The sequence below is a fragment of the Dothidotthia symphoricarpi genome (genome assembly GCF_010015815.1).
Source record: "Dothidotthia symphoricarpi CBS 119687 unplaced genomic scaffold P153scaffold_27, whole genome shotgun sequence".
Taxonomy (NCBI): domain Eukaryota; kingdom Fungi; phylum Ascomycota; class Dothideomycetes; order Pleosporales; family Dothidotthiaceae; genus Dothidotthia; species Dothidotthia symphoricarpi.
In genome coordinates, this window is record NW_022985034.1 from 272193 (window position 1) to 290624 (window position 18432).

General features: G+C 50.3%; 5 protein-coding genes across 5 annotated transcripts; 3 read left to right on the top strand and 2 right to left on the bottom strand.

Moving 5' to 3' along the window:
- Nucleotides 1-2308: 2308 nt before the first annotated feature.
- Nucleotides 2309-3871, top strand: P153DRAFT_351879 (glycoside hydrolase family 18 protein; the record flags this gene model as incomplete). Its single annotated transcript, XM_033666359.1, has 4 exons — nucleotides 2309-2442; nucleotides 2508-2597; nucleotides 2647-3380; nucleotides 3441-3871. Coding segments are annotated over 4 exons (1389 nt in total), but the record flags the coding sequence as incomplete, so codon positions are not given.
- A 2302-nt stretch (nucleotides 3872-6173) lies between these two features.
- On the top strand, nucleotides 6174-8044 carry P153DRAFT_148038 (uncharacterized protein). Its single transcript, XM_033662173.1, has 2 exons — nucleotides 6174-6344; nucleotides 6402-8044. Exon 2 carries the CDS (start codon nucleotides 6488-6490, stop codon nucleotides 7784-7786), a length of 1299 nt encoding a protein of 432 aa, XP_033518109.1. The 5' UTR covers nucleotides 6174-6344; nucleotides 6402-6487; the 3' UTR covers nucleotides 7787-8044.
- Nucleotides 8045-10471: 2427 nt separating this feature from the next.
- On the top strand, nucleotides 10472-11695 carry P153DRAFT_426922 (uncharacterized protein; the record flags this gene model as incomplete). The annotated part of the gene is made up of 3 exons (XM_033672632.1): nucleotides 10472-10757; nucleotides 10815-11488; nucleotides 11633-11695. 3 exons carry the CDS (start codon nucleotides 10472-10474, stop codon nucleotides 11693-11695), a joined length of 1023 nt encoding a protein of 340 aa, XP_033518110.1.
- Nucleotides 11696-12727: 1032 nt separating this feature from the next.
- P153DRAFT_391319 (uncharacterized protein) lies at nucleotides 12728-13986 on the bottom strand (the record flags this gene model as incomplete). The annotated part of the gene is made up of 4 exons (XM_033671040.1): nucleotides 12728-13503; nucleotides 13564-13590; nucleotides 13644-13789; nucleotides 13844-13986. 4 exons carry the CDS (start codon nucleotides 13984-13986, stop codon nucleotides 12728-12730), a joined length of 1092 nt encoding a protein of 363 aa, XP_033518111.1.
- Nucleotides 13987-17822: 3836 nt separating this feature from the next.
- P153DRAFT_251824 (uncharacterized protein) lies at nucleotides 17823-18011 on the bottom strand (the record flags this gene model as incomplete). The annotated part of the gene is made up of 1 exon (XM_033662716.1): nucleotides 17823-18011. A coding segment is annotated over one exon (189 nt), but the record flags the coding sequence as incomplete, so codon positions are not given.
- Nucleotides 18012-18432: the final 421 nt, after the last annotated feature.

Below are 18432 nucleotides of genomic sequence, written 5' to 3' on the forward strand. Positions count from 1 at the left end.
ATGCCAAGGTTGGATGAGGGCCCTCTCAGAACGCCATTAAGCTTGGAAGGATTTACGCTCTACGCTTTGACTCAAACTATAGACTTCTCGCGGGATCTCCTGAGTCAAGGATTAGCAGGCCATTGAAGGCCATTAGCAAGTATGTTCATAGGACAGAAGATATATATTCGTAATGCTGGAAGCGCAATAAAGGAAAGGCATCATCTCGCTTTCTACAATCTTTCTGGTACGATACACACTTATCTTTTACTATGATGACCAATTACTCCGTCAACGAAAGAAGTTTACAGCTGCTCTCTTACATTTTTCTACTGTTCAGCCTTACGCAGGCCCAGTATATTCAAGACTATGAGTTAGTGACTGTATCAAAACATAACACGATGTTTAGACTGACTTGTATCTCTCTACGCAGATGGCGCCAGAACAACGGAGCTGTTACACGTAAGCAAATACAAGGTCTTCTACACGGCGAGTCCCAATACTAACGGTAGTTTCAACCTTTCAGCTTTCTGGAGAAGAACGGCAGCAGATATCCCAGAACAAGTGATAATACCTGCAAATCCAGTTGTTCTCTACTACAACTGCTACTTTATGCCCGCTATCTGCCAAAACTACAATAACTGGGTAACAAACAACGCACAAGCAAGAGGCCGAACTCTTGCTCAAACTATTGGAGCAGGAACCCTTATCAATATCTTTGGTATGGATATTAGTAGATCACAATCCGGTCCCAGAGGAAAAGGTTTCTCTTATGAGAGAGGCGATGCTCAGTGTCCGCGAAACTGGAGTACCAATCACCAGTGTCCCGAGAGGAATGCTGCCGGCTTCAATATCCAACCGAACGTTATGCCCGGCCCGTGGACCGAGACGGAGCGAGAAATCATTGATCCACTAAATTTGAACGAGATTAGGGCTGAGTACTACACGGACCCAACAACTGGTGATCAGATTCTCTCGCGGCGAAGCGGTCGCTACTATACTTGCGAAGAATGGCCGCCCCGGAGGTTAGTCGACTCTCTTGTGATAACTTCTACATTGCAGGAAATTGCAAGACAAGATTTCGGGTGTATCTGCGAGGCTTTTCATTTTAACTCTGCTTACCTGGTTTCTTACGTTTATAGTACCGTCTGCTGACATGTTTACCACTATAGTTTTGTCGAGGGCGGCGACGGTACCAATGGTCAAAACATACAACCCGAAGGAGATGGTGGGAACGGCAACACCTTCTGTGCACCCGCCTTGATCAATAGCAATTGTGCTGACCAGCCTCCTGACCCGGATGAGAGTGTGAAGTCTGAGCAAGGTAAGTGCTTGTGTAATCTTGGTGGCTTTCATCAGGTCCTGCCTATCCTAATCCCCTGTAAGTAGCGTTTCGATAGCAGAGCGACAATTAACAGCGCTGTAACAGATTGGCAAGGTAACGCGCACAAGATGCTCGCAGGCAGATTGAGACCTATTGCGAGGTCGTTTGGGAGGATCACTCCGGCGCAGATCGATCATACAGCTGTCTTCATCAAATTTCAGACAATCCGCGACCCTAATCGCGCCCCTGCAGGCTGTAAGTTCATCTACTCTTAGCCTTTCAGGTAGTCTCTGACGTCTTGGGTTCTCCTCGATAGACATGATTCCGCAGATCGGCTATGAGTACGGAGTACCAACATACAAAAACACGAAGCGTGCCCTGAAGGACATCAGCCAGCTTACACCTGTGGAGAAGATACAGTACATGGCGAGTTTGACCTGGGATGATATTGTGCAGGCACAAGGCGAACATGTTGCAATTCTTTACAACGGTACAGTCGCTTCGTCGAACCATACCGACAGTTTTGCCGACATCAAGATCGCCGCCGATGACTACTCTGCATTGGGTGGCGATTACATGTTCGACCAAGGAACTCGACTTGACTCGAATAAATCTATGTTCGCGTCTACGCTTACTTCAAACGCCTCGAACCCTGCACCTCAGATGAGACTCGCCATGGGCAACGCAACAATCTCCCCAAATGCTTCCGCCGCTGATAAGGTACAGTTTGGTCACCAAGATATCAAAGAGCCACCCCCTTACGACATCCTCAGCCTAGGAACGTCTTACATTCTGGGCAATATTGGCAAAGGCAGCGACATGCTCGCAGATCCAAATGTCTCCTCTGGCCTTGTCACCGTCAATACTACCTTGAGCGACCGCAGCGTCTTGGAGTCCAAGCGCCCACTTTTTCGACGACATGCTTCCTTTCACCAACACCACGCTTCCCATCAGCATCATGCTGCTAGGGTTGAACAGTTACCCAACCCTCCTTCAACACCATTCATGAATTCGCTTCACAAACGCGTAGATGGCCCAATTCAATGCGGTCCGGGTTCTCCTTGCAAGGACAACAGCTGCTGCGGCCCAGAAGGAAAGTGTGGATACAAGGAACAAAACTGCGGCGCTGGTTGCACCTCGTAAGTCAACATTGACCTACAACCTGCATTGCGAGACACAGACTAATTACATACACCCGTTTTAGGAACTGCGAAGCAAAGGCAATGTGCGGTATTGACTCAGCTGATGGCAAGACGCGTTGCGGGCTCAATCTCTGCTGCAGTCACTACGGCTGGTACGTAATACGGATGCCTCCACGCTGAATTGAACTGACAAATTCACAGGTGCGGTACCGAAGATGTCCACTGCAAAGATCCCGAGCCGCAGTTTGGCAAGTCACCGTGCCAGGTAGGCTTCGGTTCTTGCCAGAAGTATCCCTCTCCGTCATGTTCAGGACGCTCCGCATCGACCGGCCGTCGCGTGGGCTACTACCAGGGCTGGAATGTCCGAGAACGTACATGCGATATTGTCAGGCCTGCTCAGATTAACACTAAGGGGCTTACTCATCTCTTTTTCTCCTTCGTCTTCTTTGACCCAACTACCTTCAACATTATGCCGATGAATGCTGCCGATCCCCCGCTGTACCGGGAGTTCACGAAGCTGGCAACAAACGGCTTACAAACCTGGGTCGCGATTGGCGGCTGGAGCTTCTCGGATCCTGGAAACACTCACACTGCTTGGAGTGACATGTGTGCGACTGCAGCAGGCCGCGCTGCGTTTATCAAATCGCTGATTGCCTTCATGGACGAGTACGGTTTCCAAGGCGCGGATCTGGACTGGGAGTATCCCGAAGATGCGAAGAGGGGAGGTAAGCCTAGTGACGGCGACAATCTGGTTCTTTTGGTCAAAGAGATGCGAGCTGCATTTGGAAGTCGATATGGTTTATCCTTAACACTCGCACCGGACTACTGGTATCTGCGAGGCTTCAGACCAGCCAAAATGCAGCAGTATGTAGACTTCATGGGCTTTATGTCGTACGATCTCCATGGGCCTTGGGATACCGACGTTAAAGCACTAGGTCAGTTCTCCAGCAAGGGTCTGTTTTGATAACACATTTGATCTAACCGAGTTTCGTTAGGTTCCATTGTCCGACCGCAGACAGATATCACTGAAATCTATCAGAATTTCAAGCCCCTATGGTTCGATGGCGTCGACCCTGCGAAAATGAATATGGGTCTGGCCTATTACGGGCGCACTTACAAACTTGTCGATGCGTCCTGCGGTAAGATGGGCTGTAGCTTCGACGGTCCTGGTGCTGCTGGGTCGTGTACTGCATCCGAAGGAGTTTTGTCGAACCGCGAAATCCAACAGATGATCAAGAAGGACGGACTGACACCCTACTTCAACCAAACGGCAATGGTCAAGTACCTGACCTATGGTGGCAACAATTGGGTAGGTTACGACGATCCAGAGACTCTCGCTCTGAAGGAGAGTTTCGCCAACTCGCTATGTTTGGGTGGCCTCATGATATGGTCAATCGACTTTGACGTAGGAGTAGGCAGTGGCCTTCCAGGAGATCCAGATGATGGCGGCAACGACCAGGACGGCAATGGCCCAGGCAGCGACCTCGTCTGGGTATCTCCAGAGATTTGGGACCAACCAAATCCCCAAGTATACTGCCAGTTCCCTTGCACCGTCGTCCTACCGCCCTACACCAAGGTGACGACCACGACTGCTTATCCGCTCGTGACTGTTACCAGTTCAGGCTACACCACGACGATTACCCGGCCTCCAATGACGGTTTCCATCTGGTGGGTCTCTACTCTGGTTGTTGGACCTTCGAAAAGTGGGCAACCAACGTCGGGTGTGCAGGCAACATCAGGGGGTCAGGTACCAACGAGTGGTCAGGCATCGCAGGGACCAAAAACCATCACCACTGGCGTGACTCTACTAACCACTACGACCTGGCCAGGCTTCACAATGACTGACTCTGCTGGAAGAACTATTCGCACGAGCGCTACAGAAACACGCAAGCCACCTCCACCATTCATGACTTCCGCAATCCCAAAGATTACATTCATCTCTGGTTTGCCACCACGGCCAACAACAAAGCCGTATCCTACCCCATGCATGAAGCGGCCTGGTCTCTGCGATCCGGATGAAAACGAGAACGATGATCCCAATAACAATGACAACAATGGTGACGGCAAATGCAAAGGCAAGGACTGTGATTCTGGTGGCTGCAAAACCTCATGCGGCGGGTGTAAACTGGGGTTTCTCTGCGATATCTGTATTGGACTCGACTGTATCGGCTGCATCGGTTTCGATTGCGTATCCTGCAAAGGTCCACTCTGCAACATTTGCATTGGCGCAAACTGTTTCGGATGCGTTGGGCCACAGTGCGCAACATGCAAGGGCTCGGACTGTGTTTCCTGCGCCAAGGGCAAATGCGGAAGCACGACTTGCAGCGATCTTCAGTGCCTGGCTGGCACTGACCCCAATCCAGATGACGAAGAAGATGAGGATGAGGATGAGGACGATGACAAAAATAAGTGCGGGCTCCAACCAGACCCGAGCGATCCCGACGAGCCAGACGGGCCGCTTCCAGGCGGTGGTGACTCTCCTACGAATTCTGGCGGTAGCTCCCCTACAAACTCTCCTGGTGGCTCTTCGCGACCTGTCGGCGGCGGCTCTACTACAAGACCTGTCAGTGGTGGCTCTTCGACGAGATCTGGCGGTGGCGCGACGTCTTCGAAACCGGTTACTCCTACAACTATTCCCACCCAAACCCCGGATTTCTCCAACCCTAGCACCAACACCAACAAGTGCTACGATCAGGGACAAATGGCTACACGCGAGCACATGCTCCTAGCCGCTGAAACATTTTGTAGGACGTTCAATGGAATAACATTCGGCAGCAACTCCTTCCAGGAAACCGTTTTCCAATTTGGATGGCAGGAAGTGCACAAGTCTGGGCTCAATATCCTTGTTCGAATGGAAGCGAAGAACAATTGTGGATGGACACTGAATAAGGACGAATGCAACAAGCAATTCGTGGCGCTCGTGGATGGCTGCGACCAAGAAGGCATCCTCGACAAGCAAGGTGGTGTGAGAGAGAACAATTGTCTCATCTGGCGCATCGATCCAGAGCAAAACTCCAATGCCGAACCACCCGCTCCACCACCTCCACCACCGCCACCACCGTCCGCACCGCCGGCTCCGAAACAGCCAGAGGTCAAGGGTGACCACCAGCCAAAGTTTGATCTCTACACCACCAGCTACGCCAGCAGCAACGGCGGTTCCATGCCTGCTACGTGGTTCTTTGGTCAGCAGGCGATCTCCTACTACGATGACTACAAGATTTGTACTGCAGCTTACGGATGGGGGGATGACGGAGACGTGACCAACGTTGATATGCCAGACCAGATCAAGGGCGTCACCAAGGTGTTTGGGAAGACGTGTGATTACATCAACAATGGCGAGGACTTTGACAAGGCGAAGAGACAGGACCAAGTGGGTTGGCTGAAATGCGATGGCTGGGAGGATGCGAAGTGTTTTAAGGAGACATTAACGCAAAATTGTTTTGGCGTGGGCATGTTCTTGCGCACTACTTGTTTGTGGGGTTTTAATTGAGTAGGTATTCGAGAACACAGTTATTGGTCTTCAGCCAATTATATATTTCCAGCTTTCAGCTAAGCCAACCAAAAGACTTGCATTTGTGATACAGTATTTCCTTTGTCTTCGATTCGCTGAGCTGCATCATTTTTGCTGTTGGTAGGGGCGATTCCCTGGTCTGCATCACTAGTTTGAGACTAGCGCGCGAGCTATGAGCTCGCGCCTCCTCCATAGTAATTCCATAACTTTTACATCACATACATTCAACATTTGCCTCCGAAGTACACGATTACTTGCCCAATGACGCAGTATAAGCCCAAGCGCTTAGTATGGCGATAATCATATGATTAGAAAGGTCTGCGCGTACCCAGATGGCTAGCCATTTTATCAACCTGATCAGGAAACTCGCGAATGATTGGTTGTCAACGTAAGACTCATGTGACATAACTTACATAATACGACGTCCTGGCTGTAACGCTAACAGATGACTCGCCCGTCCCAATCGTATCTATCAACACAATACCTACCGCGACGTCGACGTAGTTAGCACCGAAAGCTGGAGTTTCAACGATGAGAAAGACAACGCCGCCCACAATTCTCAGCCAACTCCCAATCACACCGCCCCTCTCAGCGCCATCGCCGTCGTCATCGCGCTCGTGCTCGCCCTGCAGCTCCAGCAACGACGCGCCTGCAGATCCAGTCAGCATTGCGCTCTCGCTCATTCGCACCTGCCGCTCTCGTGCTGGCGACGTCAACAGCCCCCGGGCTCCCGAGCAGACGCGACATAGCGTGGTGCTCTCGACGGCTGAACACGACTCCCTCCGTACCGCCATCGACAGCGACACAAGCCTGAGAGCGTGGGTGGGGGATAGGCTTCGGTCGTCGTGGACGGCTCACGCCGGCTCTGGCCGCTTTGTCGTGCGCATGCCCAATCCGATTCACGACCTATTTGCCCTGCAGCTCCAGGACGCGATACACAAGCGAACCCGCCGCCTTGCCAAGGGGAAGGAGGGTGTGCAGCCCGCCATTGCAGACGTGCAGCGGCTGCAGGATATATTGCGCCTCGGCACAGCGGATGCAAGAAGGGGCAAGGAGCAGAAGAGCGCGGATGCCGGCTTTGGTGTTCCTCACAGCGCGCGCCTCCTTGTTGCCATCGAAGTCGGCTACTCGCAGGATGCTGCCAGTCTGCAGAAGACTGTCGGCGAATGGCTCAAGCTTGGCGCTAATGCCGTGCTGCTCGTCAACATCGCATACGCCAACCCGAGCAAGAGGAAGGCGTCGGCAACAGCCCCCATCACGACATACACCCTCCACCGTGTGGAACGCTATCGCGATGTCGAAGGCACCCTGAAGAAGCGCATGGTCAAGACCCAGACCGACGTTGATATCGCTCAGAGCGCCAATGACTATCTCGAGCTTTGCCTCGCCGATTTCTGTCTTCCGACTAATCCTCCTGCAACCAATTACCCCATTCGCCTTGGTCACGATGTCATGATTGGCCTGCTGCAGACTGCATTTGCTCGACAGCAAGTCTACGATGAGGAACCGGGCTTCAGCTCCGATGCTGAGATCGATGCAGCTCTCCAAATTCGCGAACCCACGAGATCCTCGAAGCGCAATAAGGCCGATGTCGTCGCCGTTCAAAGGAAGGATGCAGCTCAACAGGGTGGGGACCCAACTCAGGATGCGGCTGAGGATGGGGAGGAAGCTCGGAATGGGGACACAAGTCCGAAGGAGGATGCAGTTCGTGAAAACGTTCCAGCTCAGGAGGAGGATACAGCTGGGGTTGACAGTGATGCAAACGTATCAATCGGTCAAGGGCATCAGGCACGTTGCGTCGCCACGGATGGAGAAGATGGCATTGATTGAACTTTGATTATGACATGGCTTTATGGAATATTCGATACAAGTAACGACCAGTGTCAACGGGTTCACGCCGCAACCTCTCCCGAACAGCTACGCCGGACTGGATTACAGAGCATCCTCGCGGCACTGCGTGTGGAGTACTTTTGTCAGACGGAGAATCTAAGCAAACTAAGCGCTCCTGCAACGCCACCACGCATAGCGAGCCGCTGACAGAGGCCAAAGTGTGGTGTCGCCTCGGGCACTGGGATGGAAATAGGTCAAAAAAAGCAACTTCGACCGACCGGTGCTGGCAGCTTGTGAACTCAAAACAAGACACGTTGTAGAGTCCTTCCCACCCATTATACCAGCTTTCATGTTCGATCTCCTCTTTCTCATTCGCTTAATGATAATAGCAACGTTCTCAACACAGGCTCGGACTTGTCGCAGTGGAGTGGGGGGACCGAGGAGAGAGGACAGCTGAGACCTTTGGCACTTAAACACGATAGCGAAGACTACTTCTAGCTCATCCTGGCTTCTACTATGGGAGAGGCCACGCCGTTGTCTGGGTTGACATTTGTTGCATTGCGGCGAACTTACCGGAAATGGCTTAATCTGGTTAGCTCCTACACTATCATTGAACTCGTTTGGAAAACTCTTGGTATTGTGATGTACATAAACACTCCTTGTTACATCAAGAATTCAGCGTATATGCCTACATCCACGTTATGGCAAGGATCAGAAATTGATGTCACGACGCCTGCGTCACGGCAGCTTTGTAAGTGTACGAAATAGTAGTCTGCAGTGCACAACTCTTAATCTGTATTATCAGAGACACTAGGCTGGTCTCATTCTCCTCCTAGAATAGGTATTATCTGAAAGTTTCCTCCCAGATCTCGAGGTGTAACCCTGCCTTAAAGGTTGAGCTTATGAGATCGTCTTCTTTTTGGTTCTCGCATGTAATTCTCGAAGGATGGCTTCTGCTTGAGTAGCTTTCTCGAATGAAGGGTGTGCCCATTGAGGGTAATTCTAGACAATTGCAAGATTAGCGTTGCAGAAAATAGTCTAGTTGCCATGAATTTACTAATAAGGATGATGCTTCTAACTCGGTTATCTACGATTTAGTTTCCGTGCCTACCTTTTTAACTACACTTAACACCCCGTACTAACTCTCACGACACTATTGTTGCAGCAATTTATTCTCCTTTGCTTACCTTTTTCCCACTTATTGGAATTAGGGTTCTACTTGTGTGGGGCCTTTAACCTTCATCAACTTGGTAAGCGGCTTCGCTCGTTTCCCCAAGTTATAAGAGCGCATTTTCCAACAGGAGATTTAGATTTCCCATTTGAGAGCAGTGTACGGCAATTAACTGTCTTATAAAACACCTGAGGGCAGAGGCGTTATTTAAAAGATAGGAGATTAGTAATCGCAGAGAAAGTTTGTTCACTGCAGTGATTTCTCAGCAGTATCAAAGCAAGACGGCAAGCGTTAACAGGGAGGGCATAGCGGTAAAGAACGTCATCATGGGCTGAAGGGGGTGCTCGATATGATTTCCTTGATTGCCACGTCTCATCACGCTTGGCCGGAAAACATTCATGAGGGGCCAAGAAGTCGAAAGCTTTGAGTATCGCCAGAATTGTAGATGTCGTGAGTTCCCAGGTTGTATCTCTAAGAAGATCATGTGCACGTGCAGGATGTTCCGAGGTTTACAGAAGAGTCACGGAGCAATCAGTAACATGGGAACATGCTCGAGAGAAACGAGATGAAATTTTGTTGTTTTGCTGAATTTGGGGGGTGTGAGATAGAAATATGGGTCAGAGTTACGAGCAAACTCTACGAGTTATATAAAGAAAGCACCTAAGGCATATTAGAATGTAGATACAAAATAGGCTTCCGGAGCTCGCACGACAAGCTCACGACTATATGAGTAGAGATAAGCGAGGAGAACGAACGAGCAAGTGCCACTCAGGGCTTGAGGGGATATTTCACATTGTCAACTCATTCACTCTCAATGAGCGAGTCCCGCAAGTTTTATGTTATTTAAACCATTCGAATATTGAGAAATAGTCACTACGAAATGGGGGACTATCCTGCAGAATCGCACGCTCAGATTCTGACAACGAATACTGGCCGCGCACGCCTATGACAAACGCTGAGACACTTCGAGCAAGCATACGCGAAGAGATAGCCTTACCCGCACAACAAGAGGCGCCTGAAAAGGACAAGACTGTTGGACCCCTGGGTTGCCAGTCGATCTTGAGGACGCAGTAATGGTGAAGGCTAACAAATCCTCATAATAGTTTGCCAACCCCGTCGTATCTTAAGGTTGGCTTACTACAATGTTCAGCTGAGTTTCAGCTGATCGATAAAAGCTAACAACAGCTAATCTGCCGAGCATTCTAAGCGAACGTTTTACCCCGTTATTGGCCTATCTGCACTAGTCGCCGCAGCTGAACTGCACTTCAAACACTAGCTCGAATATAGATGAAGATGTGGCGCGCTGAAAGAATATGCAACGAGCAGTGATTGGCTCAAAGCGTCGAAGACAAAAGCAATGGCGCTAGGTGACGAGAGGGTAGATTTGGCGGGAAGAAGGACTGATAAGATAAACGGCGTGAAGAAGAAGGAGTTATCATCATACAATCAACGGCTCACTACTTTCTCTGGTCTTGTTTCCAACACATCCTTTGCATCGCGCATCCCGCATCGCAATGGCCCTCCTGCATGCTTCCAAGCTCATACCAGCACCAGGCTCAACACCAACATCCGCCATTCCCTTGCGCCGCCCACTCAAAGCATACAAAACGCACGTTACGCAGTTCCTACGCACGTTGTATCTCTTTACCGCAAACGACATCCTTACCTTTATCTTCCCAACAACGCTCTTCAGCCTGTGCGGCGCACTATCTGGCCCGGTACTGAGCACCAACGCGTCACCCTCGGTACTGCCGATTGTGCTGCGCATCCCGGGCGCAGTGTGTGTGCTATGGATTAACTGTACGCCCCTAGTTTCTCTGCGTTTATCGACCATTGAATAACCCCGTGTCTGAGTAGTGCTCATCTTTACCATGTCCAACCAACGACACCCAGCCGCTATCCGCGAAGACCAGCTTGACAAGCCGTACCGCCCGATCCCCAGTGGCCGAATCAGCAGCGGCGCCACGCAGAATCTCTTGTTGATCCTCGTGCCCATCGTCGCGGGTTGCGGGTGGTACATGGGCGTATGGCAAGAGACACTCATGCTTTTCACAGCGCAGTGGATGTACAATGACCTGCGTGGGAGCGACGCGCACTTTCTGGTGCGTAACCTCCTCAACAGCATTGGGTATGGGCTGTATTCTGCGATTGCGCTGCGGATCATGATCGGCGCTGAGTATGTGCTCAAGATTGAGGCGTATGAGTGGATTGGCATGATTATGCTGGTGATGTTTTTCACCCAGTACATTTGTGATATCAAGGATATCGAGGGCGATAGGTCGACGGGGAGGAAGACAGTGCCCATAGTGCTTGGGGATCAGGTGTGCCGATGGGCCATTGCCATTCCTGTTGTCGGGTTTTCCGTGGCATGTCCTACGTCCTTTCATCTTGGAGTATCGAGTTATATTGCCACGGTTGGCTTCGGTTTCTTGGTCGCTTTGCGAACACTGGTTTCTAGGCATCCGGAGGCGGACAAGTCAACGTGGAAACTGTGGGCTCTCTGGACGTGCTCGTTGTTCGTGCTGCCGCTGGTAAGGAACCCGGTAGCATTACTCAAGGCGTGGCAGAGTGTAGCTGAGTGCTTTTGTGCGAGTGTTGACTATACGCATTGTTCGGATGCAGTGGCTTTGTCTTGTGTAGCGCTGTTTGTTGATGGTCGGCGAATGTTGACACAGACGGTTGGCAAGGAAGTATACCTGCCAATACCTGTTGTCAAGGTTGAGGGTGTCGTTGCATGATCGGATACATCTATCTTGTAGATATGCTCAACATCAATTTGTATTACTTCATTCACCCTGCGAGTTAATAAAACTCGGAAAAGCTTTGGCATGGGTGAGGTTCCAGGATAGAGGTTCGTCAGTAATGCTCCGGACGGTTTCCTCACATAATGTCGATCTCGTGACACAACCTTTGACACACGTCATCACGATCTTCACTATCTCCGTCTCCCAAGGCGGAAGAGACCAAATGCCGATATCGTAACCCGTAGCTCGTTGAGATCACGCCGACGCAATCTGCCTCAGATGCCATGTATATGCAGGCCCATTCTCGTTCTCTATCATTACAAACGACCGCGGGGAACTTATCATTTGTGAACACTTAGAGCTCGTCATCCGACTTCTTAGGCGTGAGAGCGACCTGGTGAATTTTATCAAGATTGTAAACTTGCATGCGCTTGATGTTTTCGGCGCCCTTTCCAATGCTGTAGAGATTCAAATCGCCGGTTTCGATGGGAAAACTTGGAGATCGATTGAGGGCATGACGATGGAATCTTTAGTTGGCCTTGTGACTGGCAAAGTAGTAAAGAATAAGCACAGTGAATACTGAGTTAGATGCCAGATATTTGTTCGGGGTTTTGATGATTTTATGTCTTTCGTCGTTGGGTTCGATATCGCTGCGAGCCCGGTCAGCAAGCTAAATTGTTCGACACACATTGCAGGAAGAGACTGGAGGTCGATAACGTTTGCGTTCCAAATTGCTGCCATACGCTGAGAAGTTGGGAAAGCTCGAGTGCGACCAAAAGATATATCCGCTACTGAACATCACTACGCGGTCATCATCGAGATTGCGACACAGGATCATTATCCTGGACACCAAGCGTTGAGCTCCAGGCAATGCTCACTATCAAGGTTTCTTGGCCAGCAAACAGAACCCCCAGGAGGTTTCCAAGCCTCTGGAGAGAACGTCTTCCATTCATCAAGTCCGTAAGAACCAGAGCAGATGTCTGCTCTGACTGCATTGTAGCACAAAAGCGTTCACGAGAAGTGAATTCAGTTGCCACGGAACCACATCGAAAGCGCAGCCCCAATACCTGTCGACGTAGCCAGGCCAACGGCTCTCATTGTCGACATACCTGCCACTTTGGCCAACACGCCAGTGCCACCAGCAATCGAACAGACAAAAGCCACATCTTTCTGTTTCACGAAGTCTTGCCTAGCTCTAGCCCTCCACATTGACATCAGAGCTTCACTTCTGGTTTCCTGCGGACTCGATTTCGGCGTGATGCTGACCTGCTTCAGCACACCATTCAGTCGCATAGAGTGATTGAATGACGAACCGTCACGCTTGGCACGCATTCGCATATACGTATCTGTAATCTCATGCAGTTGCTTTCCCTCCACGTTATCTGTCAATGAGGTGCTGTAGCTGCATGCGCCATCCTCGGCAACGACAAAGTAGCTGTCTTCCATGTAGGGGTTTAATGCAGCGAATACGGTCCTATTCGAGCTGTTTTCCAGGTGTCCGGCTGAAGCGAGGCTGGGGTATGCAAAGCGGAGGTTCCAGCTGCGGGTACCATCGGCCCAAAGAACGATCCATGAGCCCTTTATTCCGAGTGCGATAGTCATAGGGGATGAATCAGACTCTTTGATCGCTGTCTGCAAGTCCTTGGGCAGTGCGTGAGTGACGCTCGATGATCCGGAACGTGCGAAGTAGCTTCCCTTTGGTCCAATGCTGACTGCTATGTCCCGGAGCTTCTCTGGGTCTGACTTGACGCGGTCCCATATCCAACCATGTAGCTTGATGTAAGCATCTCGAGATTCGATAACTGGGGTATTTAGGTTAGTAAAACTGCGTTGACATTCCAAGCGGTCACGATTATACTTACATGAATCCACGTGTTCAGCCCTTACCACTGGAAGAAGTCAATCACCAGTTGCCATAACTTCGCCTAGGAGTCATGCTTACTGAAGTCATTATTCCACGTGTGCACTACCTTCACCTCACCGTCTTCGTCCTCGCCTCCGATCAAGAAACCGGTGTCGTGCTTGAACGCCACCCAGTGAGCGTCGTGAATGCCCAGATCTGCCCAGTCACTCAACTGTGACCTTACGCTACGTGAGTGATTAGTGTAAACACAACTTTAGTAACTGCAGATATGCTATTACAATCTCCATCGCGTGCCACAGCGAGCCCAATACCAGTTCTGGGGTCCGAACGCTACGTTTACGTCTGACTTGACATGTTTGCAGTTTGAACTGAGCACATTATCTTCAGGTATTTTCGCAGAACTTTCATCGTCACTCGACATAATTGCACAAAGATGGGGTTATTAAGCGTAAGGGTGGTCTTGCGACGGCACAGGCGGAAAGATATCAGGCTGTAGCCTACGATGCTACGTCATCGTGCGGGAAGCGTGGGGGCTGAACATCGAAACCGAATCCGCAGTTTTCATCGTATGAAAAGTGCACCCAGCCAGTCGAGGGTTACGAAATGAAGCTGAACTCATTCCATGTATCTTCGCGAGTAATGACTTCACAGTTGTATGCAATATGTTCCCCCTCTTACATGCACTTGCTTGCTTTCCCGTGACAACAGCATTGGAAGCAGTTACGTGTCGTTGAACTGTACAACCGTTCTCGGCCTTCACAGCCTTCTCTAACTCGCATTGACATCGACACCAATAACGATAGAGAACAGTACAGTCAAAGAGCCGCTATTCCAAGTCTTGATACGTGTTCCGGTGCCAAGATCTGTTCCATAACGTCATTTTGTCTGACACGATGTTGTTGAGAAATGACGAGTATGTTCAATGCTTCGAGGATGGTGTCCTGACGGTGGAGTTGTCGTGCAACTTACCTGTTGGCCTGTTTCCACACAATTTTTGACAAACGCGCAGGCTTTCTTCAACGCCCGCTCCAATCGGCAAGTAAACGATCTCAATCGCTATTGCTTCAGTACATACTAGCTGAGAGGTTGTCCAGCAGAAAGGACACGGTGGTGATGCCGGCCTGAATTTTGCTGGAGTGACATCAAACTCAATTTGATTCCTACGATTGCTGCAGCTTCATCAACTACACCGTCGGGCTCTTCCTAGGATGATCGTCGACGGTTATCTTCGCGAGATCAAAGACCTGGGCCTATGCGGCCATGTGCTTGAGCAACAAAGATCGCTTTAGCGTAGATCGACTTGCTGGATCGTTCTGAGATCGACCAGGGTGAGGATCTGGTTGGCAGGCGAAGCGGGCAGGAACCATAGTTGTGGAAGGATAAGCAAAGACGGTGAGTAATGATGTCTTTTCAAATTGATTTGGCTTGCAGGTAAAAGTCTTTCACAAGGTGCTCCTCACGGCGAATGTACAAAAACTGGAAATTGGTGCGAGTCGGCCATCCAACAGAGACGTGATTGCGATGCGCCGAATCTTCCAGCATCGAGCAATTTGTGAGTTGACGCGTATTGCTGTGGCACTCTTTATCTCTGCGATTCTACGGCAAGCGTGAGGGAGACAGTTGAGGCGCGCTGAATTGGGAGTAAGATTGTGGATAAGGTGAGTCTACCAAAGAGTTGTCGGTCAGGGGCATGGCATTTTGAGCATGCAAGTAGATCGCGGAGACCTACGATGGAGTGTCGTGCGCCGAGCATGGACATGGCGAAACAACCATCGCGATGAAGTGACACACGTGTGATAATTTCAACTCGCAAAAGCCTGTTAAGCAGTCGAGTGAACTCCCAAAGCCATCAGGTTTAAACGTTCTCCCAGCCGTCCTGGCCGCGACCCAATGTTGTAACGTGGTTGTTTGCCCGTGCATCAACTCGTTGGGTGTCCTTGTGCGCGGCCTGTTGTGTCCCAACCCATCGATAGTTCAAGACGCCTCGCGTTCCAGTGTTGCTCAACTATGCCGCCGCAGCGTCCGTTCTCCGTATGAGTTCTTGACTGTGTGGCCACTGACTAATGCATTCTGCGAACGCAAAGCCGCCTTCCTAAGCAGGCTCAAGAACGTTATGTAGATTATGCTGCGCAGCGGCCATGACTGCATGCGTTCTATATCTATCGCTCCCAGCCTGTGTTGTCCGACCATAGAAAGAGTATGTCGTTTGTAACGTTGTGTCTCGGCGTGGAAGACTTCGCAATGATGTGCTATATGGGCGGGACGTAGACGTACTTGGAAGAGCTTTCCGCAATTAAGCCGCCGGTGTAGTACAGAGAGGTAAAGCGGGCCTAAAAGTCGTGTTAGCGAGACCAGATCATCGCAGCCAGCACATGAATTTTGCTCACCTGAGCTCAAAACACCTCTGGGTTGACTGATCCTGCTGAGCAGGAAGGACTCCGTCTTCACCAGTGATGGTGCCAATACGGCCCCATGCACCAGAAACGAGAGAGCCCCTCCTCGGTCGTCTGATGATCGCAGTGCTCACTCGGTTTCGCTATTACTTCTACTTATCTTTGAAGTCTCATGAGCAAGTGACCAGTATGTAGGCTACGGCCCATCAAGTCGCGCCGTTATTGTCCATCTCCGCGGTCTCATCAGACAGCCCATCGACACCGATGCTCGGGACTGGGCGCCGTGTTCTCCGCAATGCTTCGTGTATAGCCGGGAACGTCAAGGGTGTAGACACGCGCGTAACCTCGGAGTGCTCGTGTATCATCGTTTGACTGGTCCCAGGAAATACCGCGGGGGTTTAGTGGAAGAGCGGTATTCTTGGATGTATGTGTCGCGTCCCTGGGCTGCGTTCGCAACGCGTCATCTCAGGTTCCGTCGGCGGACGACTGGAGCTCCACTACGCGGGTGCTCGAGACTCAACGAAGATCTAATTCGCCTACTCAAGATTAACCTCTCGATGATCGTCAATTCATCGAGCGTCGAGCTCGAGGGGCTGAGCTCGCGATCGTCTCGCGAGTGTTCCCGCGAGCTTGGCGAGTAGAGGAGCACTAACTCGCGCTTGGGATACTGGCGGGTATATCGCCGAAAAGGTAATTGGAAATGTGTCAGTTGTCTTGATTCTAATAGATGCGATGAGCTTGTGGGGGTGGTGGTAGTGTATCGATCCAGATCCTGCTGTGGCTGGATCGCCGAGGTGCATGTAGACTCGCCCTTCTTTGGTTTAGTCTGCTCACGTGATACCTGTTAACAACTTGTGTCTCCCGAACTACGAGCTGCATCACCGTGACACTTTGGAAACACGTCTCTGAGATCAAGTGACCGCCTTCTTCCCAGTCTATCTTGCGCCTAGTCTTGTCGTTGTATTGTTGGATCAAGCGTAGGGGACTCAGCCTGTGATGGAGTCGTAAATGTTATGCGAACGTGGCGAGTCTGTTATCAAGACTGAATTGAAGATGAACAACAATAGTGAAATACTCTATTGGCAGCTGGTGTATCAACCTCGTGGGGGTCGTGGCAGTGTTGTAGTGTTGAGGCAAGGTGCCAGCTACAACTTAACCACACCCTCCGATTGGTCGCATCAGTTCTACGCATAGCGACATCAACCTGCCTCACTGCTTAACAAAGTCAACAGTTCGTACCCAGACTAGAATCCCTTACAAGATTTTCCTATCAGTACATGTCAGAGCAAACCGCAAATGCACAATATTCAATACTAGTATCCGAGGTTTCGAGAACAGAAACTTGAACAACACAGCTAAGTTGGTGTAGCGGCAGTTTCGAATATACAACTGCAACAAAAGCAGATGAGGAGATGCAAGGGCGATAATCTTGAGGTTGAGAGAGCGAGGGTTGAGTTTATTCCGACGTGACGAGCATGCTGTTACCTCCCTTGAGGTTGAAGCCCATGAAAGGAAGTGCACCTTCAGTTAGTTTGCGGTAATAGCCTACGTAGCTTAATAAACCAGCAGGATTCACTATCACTTCCGATATTCCTATCGTGAGCCCTCAGAGCAAAACTACATTGGGCATTTCTTCTTCATGTTTGGCACACAATGCCTCTACAAAGAACTTTTCTATCAACTCCTCTCCAAGTGTGTCCTTTCCAACGCTCCTCCTGAGCCTCGCGACAGTGTCCTGATCAAATTTTCAAGCATCGTCATCTTCAGCACCAATCTCATAGTACAGCCTTCTGATCGTGATGTTTTCCTCCACTTCATTACCCCAATTCTCCGCTACTCCTGGCGCCCAATATGAGTCACTGAACCTTCGACGGGGGATACTGCAAGTAAGAGAAAAGTGTTCCAGTATGTTTATCCGATCCACTGCTTTGACGAATGCGTCAAGTAACGGATAAATCGTGTCTGGGTCCGCATGCGACCGAAATTCGTCATATCTGTCCATATCTTCACCGCGGTTGCCTGTGAAGTACCACTCCGCTGTTGGAGATAACATCCTGAGCTCGACATCCATGGTCTTCATTCGACTCCAATGGGGAACCACAGCATCTCTTTCGCCTTTGCCCGGCTAAAAAAGGGTTGAATCGGCGACTCCACTGTGACTAAAGACTCTGAGATTATACGATACGTTGCGCAAAGCAGTACCGAGTGGGTCATAGGCAACTCCTAGAGGATTGTGTTGTATACCTGATATAGCTTGGTTATCAGGTGGATTAAATCCGTCACTGAAGGTTACACTATCGAGATGCGGGGACCGAGCTTTTGTTAAGACTTCCGTCAGAGCTTATGCAAAGGCGGCTTAATGGTATCCTCTAATAAAACATTTATCTCGGGTGTCTTCCAGGCTACACCCATTGCTCCGGAATTATTCCCTTTTGAGATTGGGAAGTTTTGCTACAAGATCAAGCCCTATACGG

Coding starts and splice junctions, on each gene's coding strand:
- P153DRAFT_148038 (XM_033662173.1), top strand. CDS start 6,488: ATGAGAAAGACAACGCCGCCCACAATTCTCAGCCAACTCCCAATCACA.